Raw genomic sequence first — 12,431 nt, forward strand, 5'->3', positions numbered from 1 at the left:
GTCATAAATTAAGTTTGGCTGCCCAAAAGTCCAGCGGATCTTCAAGGTGTATTGGCATGGTCATGTCAAGGTATGCCATCACCTGCTGGTCAGGTCTACCTACTGCTGATGAGTTGCTTCTCTATGCAGGTAAAGAAAGCTACTCATCTTCTGTTGGAGATGGTACTGTTCCTGCCACCCCTCCCCAGCAGCCATGGAAGTGGAAGGTGAACTCAGAGGGCCTCCGAGTCAGACCTGTGAGAGAATGGAGAATGGCGCAGATAGGCATCAGCCAACTGCCTACGTAGGATGTCTCTGAAGGAGGTGAATTTGTCCTCATCAACTGAGCATGCATCGTGCCATTTGTGAAAGTGACTCGGAGGGACTCCCTGTCTCCATCTAAACTGCATACTACCACGGTGTGTCTGGGTCCTCTGTCTGGCCTTCCTCATAACCCTCTAGCTCCTCTATCTGTTCTTGCTCCTCCTCTCCTGTCAGATGACTAGAAAAACTGCCCATGTCACGAAACCTAAACTGTGCTCCACTGTGCCATTCCTACTCCTCCAGTTCAGCCCCCACAGGGCTCATGTGGCAGTGAGATGTAGGCGCCATGGCTCCAGTGCCCTGAGCAGCCATCATTTCCAACACATGTTGTAGTAAATGAAGCAGTGGAATGATGTCGTTCATCCCGTAATCCTGGCGATTTACTCATAATGTAGCTTCCTCAAAGGGCCTCAGCAAACGGCAGGTGTCACGTATGAGCTGCCACTGGTTGACATTGAAGTTACACAGGGGAGTCCCCCTATCTGCTTGGATCATCAAGAAATCAGTGATAGTTTTTCTCTGTTTGTATAGTCGATGCAACATATGCAGGGTGGAATTTCAACGTGTGGCAACATCACAAATCAGACTATGTTGGGGAATACCATTCTGTCGCTGTAGCTCAAGGAGGGTGTGCCTTGCAGTGTAAAAAGTGGCTGAAGTGCATGCAAAGTTTTCTTCCCATTGTTAGGATGTCTTGCAAATGGAGGGTACACTTCAGGAACCGCTTGACAACCAGATTGAACATGCGTGCCATGCAGGGTGCATGCCTCAGGCTTGCTTGTCGCAGCGCAGACAAGATGCTCTTCCCATTGTCATTCACCACGGTTTCCATTTCCAGTTTTCGTAGAGTAAGCCATGATCCGATTTCTTGATGAATGATTTTAGCAGTTCCTCACCTGTTTGACTCCGTTCGCCAAGGCAAACCATGTGAAGAACAACGTGACACCGTCGTGCCCTGCACACATGGTATGCTGGAGGAGCACTGAGACTTGTTCGTGCAGTGGAGGCTGAGAACATGGTTGGGGGATGAGGAGGCGGAGTCGCACACTGTCACAGGACCAATGGCCTGAGAGCGTGGAGGCGGAAGCGGCGTGACCTGTCCAAGTTGCTGTTGTGGCTGTGCAGGAACCACATTCACCCAGAGGGCCGTAAAGGACATGTATTGTCCCTGACCGTAGTAACAGCTCCACACGTCGACGCTGCCGTGCACTTTGGTAAACACAGACAGACTCAAAGACTAACCCACTTTCCCTTCCAAAAAATTGTTGTCTCTTGGACATGGCTTTGCCAATGGATTGCTGGCGGAATGGCTGACTCGAAGTAGGAGGAGCAAGAGCATATGAAGGGACATAAGAAGGGTATGACACACAGCTTCCTTTGGCTGAGGTGGTGGAGCCTTGGCTGGCTCCACCACCTCAGCCAAAGGGAGCGGCGTGCCACTGGGTGATGCAGCAAGCTGGACCACCACATTGGGAGTGGAGTGCCACTGGGTGATGCAGCAAGCTTGACCACCACATAGGAGCCACGATTCTCCCAGGCCGCTTTATGGTGATGCTTTATGGTGCCAAAATTGGGACCCTGGCCACGCTTCAAGTTCCGCTGACACATCTTGATGAAAAATTGCCACACCGCCAAGTAGCTGATTTTCCCACGAACAGTACGCACTAATTGACTGCTACTGCCGCCAATTCCAGGAGCCCCTGTTCCACTACCTCCCGGGAAGGTAGGCTACCATGAAGCAAGTGGTCTACACCAGGTATGTTTGGCTCCAGACATTCAACTTCTGCCACCATGCTGACTGCCAACCATGCTACCACCTTTCTGGCTCATCTGCTGCCTGAAGGGCAACCTGCAACCCTCTTCTCCTGATGATGATGAAGCCTCTTCTGCACCCGGCTCCCGAGTGCGATCAGCTTCATCATTATTGAATTGTGTCTGCATGTCACTGATGTCCTCCTCAGGTTACTCCACAGTGTCTGCTTCAGGAGCCTGAATTCTGGCAACCCCACCTACCACGTCACTCTCCTCATCACTACTTCCTCGCTTGGCGGAGGAATCGGCGGATGTCTCCTCCACTTCTTGGCTGGGCAGTTGCTGCTAACTGTCCTCTATTAGATCGACCTCTCTGAATAGTAGAGCTGAACCCACAGCATAAGATACTTCTGTAGGGGAGGGAGCAGCATAGGACAGAGGCAATGGGAGGACAGGGACTGCTCCCGGGCCATGCCAACTGAGGGTTGTGTCTGAGGAACCCCCCGACCGTTGACTGGGGGTATCAGATGTCACTTGTGATGAAGTGGATGACAGTTTTAACTAATCAATGACGGCAGATGAATTGCTGGTCAAGACCCGACTGCTAGCCGATACCGGGAGTTTAGGCCTCTTGCTGCGACTCCTTCTGCCACTCGCCCCTAGTCTGCTGCAACCTCTGCCTGATGAATTTAGGTTTCTGCCACTCCACTGTCCACGTCCTTGCACTTCTCTGCCTGACATACTTAATGCGTATATGAGGGGAGAACAATACACTCCACTCCACTTAAAACAGTATTTGCGTTCAACACCAGCAGGTGTGTACTTTTGGCTGGCCTTTCACAGTCTGTAGGCCCTTCAGACTTTAACTGGAACAAAATAGCACACCACGTAGATGTACATATGTGGTATGCACTTATGAGGACAGTAGAATGCGCTCCACTACGCTTAACAGTATTTGTCTACAACACCAGCAGGTGTGTATTTTTGGCTGTCCTTTCACAGTATGTGGGCCCTTCAGACTAACAGGAACAAATTTGGGCTTAAGGGGAATCACTGCTGTAATACACCCACAATTGCACTCTCTTTCAATCTCTCTGCCTTCCCTATCTGTGCTTTTAGTCTGGAATCGGGCTTGCGGTGAATCGCTGCTGTAAAAAACAGCAATTGCACTTTCTCTCTCAATCTCTCTGCTTCTATGCTGTATTTGTACCTCAGGTGAAACGCTGCTGTAAAAAAAGCTTTTCTGTGCAACACACTGCTCTCTTTCTCTTCTTTCTCTCTCTGCATTAGAACTCTGATGTCACATCTAGCGCACTGGCCAGACATGCTGGCAATGAGCGATCCCCTTCCCTGTGCTCCCCAGCCGTCGGGACAGGGATTCAAATCGCAGGACGCACCCGCATGCGAATCCCAGGCCATCATTCACCTATGCTCTCTGCAGTTCCTTCTTTACTCTTGCATCCTCAGCGCGCATTCCCCCGTCTCCTAGGGCGCGCATGCGCCGAAGGTCTAACACTTAAAGGGCCAGTATGCCCTTAATTATTGGTCACACCTGCACCTCAGTTATAAGTTTCTGCACCTCCGATCACGCCCTGCTGGATCTTTGTTGCCTTAGTGCCTTAGAGAAAGCGTTTGTTTGTCTTGCCTTGCCGGTTCCAGACCCCATTGTTCCGTGACCTGACTTTGCTCCTTGCCGTCTGCCTACTGACCTCCAGCTATGTTCCTGTTTGTGCTCCTGTGCTGCCTGCCCTGACCTACTGCTATTCTGACCACGAGTTACTGTACTCATCCTGTGCCTTGTGTTTCCTCAGCCGCCTGTGTGGTCGAGTCGTGCCAGGGGTATCGACCTGGGTGCCGCCTGCCGCTGCAAGTCCATGCCACTTTGCGGCGGGCTCTGGTGAAAACCAGAGGCACCTTAGACTCTGCTCTCTGTCATGTCATCTACCACAAAGGTCCAGCGGATCCACTACTACCCTGAGCGCTACAGCCTATTGCCATGAGTCTTACAGTACAATACAGCCATTGATCGCTGAGGTACCTCGGCCTGAAGTTGCAGCACTTTCCTCCGTCATGGTTCTACAGTCACAGCAGTTAGCCTGTCTGGCGCAACAACTGAGTCAATTGTCTGCAATGATGCAACAGCTTTTAGCCATGCTGCTGCAGCCACAACCTGCTTCTGTCTCTCCACCTGTTCCTGCAGTTTCTTCCGGATCCAAGCTTTGTTTACCCTTACCTACAAAGTATGAAGGTGATCCAAAGTTGTGTAGAGGCTTCGTGATTCAGTGTACTATGCATCCAACTCATGGAGCTCATGGCGGATCAGTTCCCGACAGAACGAGCTAACGTGGCGTTTGTGGTCGGTCTTTTGTCCGGAAAAGCCCAAGCCTGAACTACTCATCTCTGGGATCATAATGATCCGGTTTCCTCTAACCTGCCGGCCTTCCTAGCAGAATCCTGCAGTGTTTTTAAAGAACCCATATGAGCCTCCTTAGCCAAGACAGTTCTTCTGAACCTCAGCCAAGGGAATTCCTCCGTAGGTGACTAGGCAGTTCAATTCCGCACTCTTGCCTCTGAACTGACTTGGAACGACGAGGCCTTGTGTGCTACATTTAAAAAAGGACTGTCCAGTAGAATTAAGGATGCTCTCGCTGCACGAGATCCTCCTTCTACCCTATATAAGCTAATCCATTTAGTCACTGTGAGAAGGTGAAAGGTATGGTGGTCGATGGACACTATGTGTCACCAAAGCTCCTGGCTTTGGTGAAGTAAGAGCCAATGTTTTTCAGTCTCTGTAAAGCGAGGCAGTCTGACACTAAGATTGTAGTATGGCTTTAAGGCCATTACGGGACGGCTCTTACTGGGAATGACCAAGTGCAAGGGTGGGGGTCATTCCCCACAATCCAGGCCGGCTTTTGTTGGCCTTAAAGTTAGGCTTTTTTACCAGCTGCGGGAGATTGAGCATTTGCAGCTCACAGTGCATGTGGAACATGTGTCTGGAGTTCTGCACTCTGGATGCTCTAAGACTGGAAGCTGCTAAACAGCCTAGCTGGAGGCTAGGAACAGTCTTGCTGAGTGCCACACGGCACAAACTCTGGTGTGAATAAACACCAAGGAAACTCAGGTGGACTTTGCTGTGTTTTCCTTTTGTTCTGAGTTTAAAGACTGTTTTCTGTATGCTCCAGTGTGAATAAAACACTGGACTTTGATTTAAAGAATGCTGTCTCCTTACCTCAATACGGTAACCGCACTTAATTACAAAAGTGAGTCATCACATTTGGTGGAGGATGCGGGCAACGCAGTGAGGTGCAGCGTGCTGTTTGTTAAAGACTGAGCCTGGGATAACTTCTTGAAGCGGTTGCTAGGGGCAACGGTCCTGTCGTCAAGTCTCACCAAGATGGAGGCAGTGAAAAAAGCTCTCATGGAGGCCAACGTGCAACAGCGGGAGACCAACCGCCACCAGCAGGAGGCCAACCAACACCAGCAGGAGACCAACCAGCTACTGCTGCAACAAGTGAGGGCGCTGCAAGCAACCGTGATGACCCGGACCACCCCTGACGCCCGGAAGGCTGTACGGATGGCGATGCTTAAGATAACAGCTGCCAACAATGTCGAGACCTACTTGGCGGTCTTTAAGAGAGTGGCCGAGAGGGAGAGGTTGCCCCACGACCACCTACTCTGATTTGCCAGATGACCAGGTGGCAGTCTAGGATATGGTGAAGGGCGAGATACTCGCAAGACTGGGGGTTACTGTGTGGGTCCAGGTCCAGCGTGTGAGGGAGTGGGGATATATGCCGGCTGAGCCTACCCGGCCGCAATATTATGACTTGTTGCAGCAGCTCCAGAAATGGCTACAGCCAGAAGTCCTGTCCCCCTCTACCATGCTTGACCGACTGATGGTCGACATGTTCTGGAGGGCTTTGCCTACCCCCCTTCAGAGCTGGATTGGACAGGTATCCCCTAGCAATGCCCTCGGTATTGTGGACCTAGTGGAGAGGTACAAGGCCACCACCAGACTGAGGGAGGAGGCAATTAACCCCGGAGGACCCCACCCTTACCCAAGAGGTCACTTGTCCCCAGGGTCCTCTGGGAGGTGTTCCCCAAAGACCCTGCCCCGTTGCTGTGTTGGGGGTGTCATGAGCTGGGACACATTAAGGCCAATTTTCCCCATCTGGGAGAAGCTATGGACAAAAACCATGCCCACCGCCCCTCTATATATGCCCATGGACTGTGTGCTGCAGGTGTTCCCAAAGCAGGAGATTCGGGACACCTGTGCAGGGTGGAGTTGGGAGGGCGAGAGGTGGAAGCATTGTTAGACTCAGGGAGCATGGCGACCCTGGTGAGGTCAGAGCTGGTACCCCACATAGACTACACAGGACCGCCCTGGTGACTGTTAGACGAAGAAATTTGGATTTGTCCGAATTGTTCATATTTCGTACATTCGGATTGATCCGAATGTACAAAATATTTACATCTGAATTAATCCGAATATGTAACAAATTAAATGTACATGCCTACGAAATTGTGAAAAACTAATTTTATTTTTGTTAAATTCATCAAAATTCATTTTCACTTACAAGCAATGGACCATTATGGGGAGCGGGTGCATGGAAAAGAAGAGACCCGCATAGATCAGAACATTGGAAGACAGGTAAGATAATGTATAATTTTATGTGATTTATTAATACATGATGCAATGTTGAATGAATGAATAAATGAATGAATGCTGCATGATTGATGTGTTTGATTGACGGGTGATTTATGTATAACATGTCATGTAGATATTCATAGTAAAATATGTGATTTTATTATATACTTACTGTTAATACATTTTTATGTAATGAGTATTTTTTTGAACATGTAAAATATGTTAGATATGTGTTTTACACTTGCGCTAACCCAGTGTTTCTTTTACCCAACAAACCAGGGTTCCTCCAGCTGTTGTAAAACTACAACACCCAGCATGCCCTTAAAGCCAAAGGCTGTCTGGGCATGCTGGGAGTTGCAGTTTTGCAACAGCCGGAGGCACCCTGGTTCGTTGGCAAACAATGCGCTAAGTTACCTATTTCTGGTTTTTCTTTTTTTAATTTCCCTCGCTCTTTACTGAACTGGGTTAGTAGGTTAATGAAATGCATAGTTAATTACCGTGGGAAAATCTTTTATTGACAAAACCACAGACATAATTTGATAATTACCCTTTGTGGTTTTATCAATAAAAAAAAATTCCAACGGCAATTAACTATTCATTTCATTAATCTACTGATTAGGGAGAGGGAAATTTAAAACCGGGAAATAAAAAACAGAAATAGGTTAGCGCATTGTTTGCCAACAAACCTGGGTGCCTCCAGCTGTTTCAAAACTACAAAAAAAAAGTAACAAAACACAACTAAGTTAAATGAAAAATGTATACGATACTCCGAATACCGAATGTATCCAAAAAAAATCTGAATACCAAATGTATACGAAAAATCAAACCCGAAAAAATCTGAATGCCGAATGTATCCGAAAACTCAAACCCAAAAAAATTACCAAACTGAAAATTTTACCCAAAAACGAAACGAAAATTTCTCTTGTGCACATGTTTAGTGACTGTGACATAGTCATCCGGCCATTGGCCTCACGAGATGGCATCACTCGCGCATGCGCAGCAGCTCCCATACATAGATAAACTGTCTGCGCATACACATTAAAGGGATACTTGGTGGAAAACTTTTTTTTTTTTTTATCAACTGATGCCAGAAAGTTAAACAGATTTGTATATTACTTCTATTAAAAAATCTTAATCCTTCCAGTACCTATTAGCGGCTGTATACTACAGAGGAAATTATTTTCTTTTTGGATTTCTTTTCTGTCATGACCACAGTGCTCTTTGTTGACACCTCTGTCCATGTCAGGAACTGACCAGAGCAGGAGAAAATCCCCATAGCAAACATAGGCTGCTCTGAACAGTTCCTAAAATGGACAGAGGTGTCATCAGAGAGCACTGTGGTCGTGATAGAAAAGAAATACAAAAAGAAAATAATTTCCACTATAGTATACAGCCACTAATATGTACTTTAAGGATTAAGAATTTTTTATAGAAGTAATTTACAAATCTGTTTAACTTTAAAAAAAAAAAAAAAGTTTTCCACCGTAGTACCCCTTCAAGCATACCCCTTTAAGCTGTCATATAGGGACAAGTGTGAAATCCTCCTTAGTGACTCTACTAAACAGTATCTGGAGGACTACAGGAAGTTGCTGTTAAATGCCAAAGATAAATTGTTGATTTCTGAACAGGAATTTAAGTTAATATTTAGGCCTCACCCCACTATAGTCATCTTCTAGTCTTTACCCAAGACACATAAATGCATCAACCGCATTAGGGGACAGGCAATGATTGTTTGACACAAGGGGCTAGTGTGTACTTGGATTATGTTTTTGCACCTTTCTTCACCTCTTTGCCTTCAAATTTGCACAACACCAAAAAAACCTTGATTAAAACGCAAGACCTCACTGTTTCTGACTATGATTTTGGTCAGTCTAGATGTAGAAAGCTTATATAGCAAGTTCTGACATGAATTAGGCCTTAGAGCTATTAAGCACTTTCCAAGCACTAGGAGCACTTACTTCACTGATCGCAATAAATTCATTTGTTCAATTTTGGAATTTGTTGTAATTATTATTTTCTTTATTATTTTCTTCATTAATTTCTTTTTTAAGGAGTATTCTGGCCTTAGACATCTTATCCCCTATATGACGCCTCCTCCCATAGGCATGAATGGAGTATGTGTGGTGTAACGTCACAAGGAGGCATGGCTGTGATGTCATGTCTTAGGAGCAGCGGCCAGCACAGAATGCCGGGGGTTGCATGGAGATCATGGGAGTCCCAGTGGTGGGACCCTTGCGACCAGACTTCTTCTCCCCTGTCCTTTGGATAGGGGATAAGATGTCTAAGGCCAGAATACCCCTTTAATGTCACTTACTATCACCAGACACAGAGCACTGCCATGGAGGCTTTCTGCACACCTGGTTATGCTAATTTATTTTCAGGGTGGTGGGAGGACATGATTGTTTTTGGGGATGCTTTGAGTTTATTCACTGATCACTTTATTTTTTGGGGACATAACACAAATGACATCCTCATTTTCACTCATGGTGATGGGTCTACTTTTTTCTGATTTTGTTTCAGTACTTAATTAATTACATTGGCATATTCTTTACCTATGAGATTGGGGGGCATGCCATTATCTTCCTCGACTTACACATTTTTGTTGATGAGATTATGAGTCTGCAGACGATAATTTTTAGGAGACTGATATCAGCAAACGCATTGCTACAAAGCTGGCATCCAGGGTCATTTAGGAGAAGTATGCCAAGTGAACAATACTTGACGAAATTAAATTGCTCCAATATGAACTCTGTTCTTAGAAGAGAGTCAGGAGCTCTATTGTAGCTTTGGAAAAGGGAGTTACCCTAAAAGATATATCAAAAGGGCATACCACAGGCATGTGACAGTGATAGATCGACACTCCTGACAAAAATTGGGGCAGAGGGAACATCACAGAATAAGATCTAGATATGTGCAATTCGTTTCGTATCGAACACGGAACAAAATGAATTTTCCTGTTTTCGGATGTTTGTTACGAAAAGAATGCATGAAAAAAAAATCATAAAATCCCGAAAAAACATACGAATATACAGTTAACGAATGCATTCGTTAACTAACGCATAACGAATATGCATGTTAACGAACAGCATTCATTATCAGTATACCGAATATCGGGGCCATGCATCAACTGCTATCTGGCAGCGCATAATGCTTAAGCTGCTGTCTGATAGTAGTTGAAGCAGCCCGGGGCAGGTTCACTCACCTTTCCGCGCTGCTCCGGGCCTTCCTCATGTGGGTCCTGGGCTGATCCGGGGCCTTCATACTGGTCTCCCCCTGACGTCGTCATGACGCCGTCGCGCACGCCGTCCCATCATCCAATAGGAACGGCGTGCGGCAGCGACGTGATGACGTCGCTACAGAGGCCCAGTAAGGCCTTGCGGCAGACAACGGAGGACCGAAGAAGACCAGGAGAGCCCAGCAGAGTACCGAAGAGGACTAGGATAGCCCAGCGGAGGCCTGGGGACACCATCGGGAGCAGCGGGAACAGGTGAGTAGGACTTTACTTTTTTACATTGCACGAATCCCTCAACATATGAATTACCATCGTATGTTGAGGGATCACTAGACATGTGCAGAACCAAAAATCTGAATTAATGAATGCATTCGTTGTTTTTAACGAATGCATTCATTTTTTAAACAAATGCATCCGAAAACGAAAAAAAAAAATTGCAGATGCATCTGAAAACCGAATATGACGAATGCACAGCATTCCGAATATACACAGAACCGAAAAAAAAAAAAAAAAAGAAAACGAAAAAAAAACAAATTTTTGGTTCTGCACATGTCTAATAAGATCTATTGCATTGATACCTTTGATGGATATACAGATCAAATTATGGGGATTTCCAATGATGTTTAGGATGTTTTATACTGACCATGCCTGTGTGACTTCTCTCTATATGGTTTAAATGATTTTTATTGGTTTTTGAGAAATTTTTTACAAGAAATGTTGACCAAAGAAAACAAAACACGGCCAAAAAGGTATACTTCAACAAGATGTGGATTCGTTGACATTATGCTATTTCTTGAAGCACTTCTCTTCAGGTCAGATATGTCAGCATGTAAATTATGTGGGACTGTTATTTACATATTGTTTAGGGTGTAATTAGAGTATAAATTGTCCTGTAAGTCCCACCAACTTATAATATTACGTCAGTACAGTTTATGTACCAGTCCACTACTTGGACTTTATTCTGAGGTTAATAAGAGTGTAGAATAAATTGTAGCAATTTATTAAGTGGTCCGGGGTTCTACTTTTTATACTTACCACAGTTCTGTTTATTCAATGCAAATTATGTGTGTGACATTACCTATATACTTTATTATAGTATTTATAATATATTATTTTATTAGAGTAGCGGCAACTTGCTGCGCAGGTGCATCCCTTCTCCGATAAATTCTTGGTACGATCCTAATGGCTGCTGATTGTGCATGCATAGATTGTTTATCTCTGTACAGGATCTACTGCGCATGTGCGAATGACGTCATCTGACACGCAGGGGCAGAGAACCATCTGACTTACAAATAATTACATCTACTTGCCAATCAGGAATCTCCTCACAATCAATATAACCAATGAATGCAGAGCTAGTGTTACATGTCATCAAATTGTGTCCCATACTAGGTAGATACTAAATAATATCTGTCATACTCACGCGTCCAATGACACATGTGAAAACATGTTAGCTAGTTAGCTTGTGATACACATTTTGTTTGATATATCAAGCTGCAAGGAAAGGTAAGGAAGGACAGTACACATCTCTACCTCAATTTCCCCATGCAGCTAGATAGATAGATAGATATATAAATAATTCTTTTTTGTGTGAACACACAGTAGAAATCATACAATGACTTGCCATAGTCCCTATTTGTATGAATATACTATTTTCATGGCCATGACCACAAAAAGCTCAATAATTGAATGGCTCCACCTTGGACTCTTCATTCACTACCCTGCTTTTTTTGTGTATGTTGCTAGCCCTGGCTCTGCTGCCCCAGACCTGCACATTTTTTTTCTCATAATAACAGCCCTGAGTATAAAGAACATTCCCCCTGTGCATTATAATCCTAATACTGATCAGATTTTCTTTCCTTTACGTCATTTGTGCACACACTGTAATGAAGTATAATGGACATACCTAGACAAACTGGTGCTTCATCCCAGACGCCATTTAAACATCTCACAATCTTGTTTCCTTTAAGAATATAATATTCTGAGCATTTATATTCCACAGATTCACCAGATTTATAGAAAGGTTTGTTAAAGCTTATGGTGTCTCCATATTGTACAACTGGTGGTGGACCACACTGCGCATCGGTCCCTGAAAAAGAAAGATAATGAAGTAAATTACTAATGAAATATAATAATTTCATAATAAAATAAATCATTTTAGTTTTGGTTTTCTCTTTGTAGTCCCATACTTTAATGTACAGACATGTCAGCATTTCTTTAGCACCTGCAGTATTCTTCTGGTACTACACTGCTCAAACATAAAGGGAACACTTAAACAACACAATGTAACTCCAAGCATTGACACTTCTGTGAAATCACACTGTCCACTCAGGAAGCAGCACTGATTGACAATCAATTTCCCATGATGTTGTGCAAATGGAACAGACAACAGGTGTAAATTATAGGCAATTAGCAAGACACCCCCAATAAAGGAGTAGTTCTGCAGTTGATGACCACAGACCACTTCTCCGTTCCTAGGCTTCCTGGCTGATGTTTTGG

General features: G+C 45.0%; 1 protein-coding gene across 1 annotated transcript in view; it reads right to left on the reverse strand.

Moving 5' to 3' along the window:
• LOC130275494 (coagulation factor XIII B chain-like) overlaps window positions 1–12,431 on the reverse strand; it is a 429,154-nt gene that overhangs the window by 301,095 nt on the left and 115,628 nt on the right. Inside the window, exon 3 of the mRNA XM_056523540.1 lies at window positions 11,839–12,021. Within this exon, the coding sequence (XP_056379515.1) occupies window positions 11,839–12,021 (183 nt within the window). The remainder of the gene's footprint in view (window positions 1–11,838; window positions 12,022–12,431) is intronic.

Source organism: Hyla sarda, chromosome 6 (assembly GCF_029499605.1).
Source record: "Hyla sarda isolate aHylSar1 chromosome 6, aHylSar1.hap1, whole genome shotgun sequence".
Lineage (NCBI taxonomy): Eukaryota > Metazoa > Chordata > Amphibia > Anura > Hylidae > Hyla > Hyla sarda.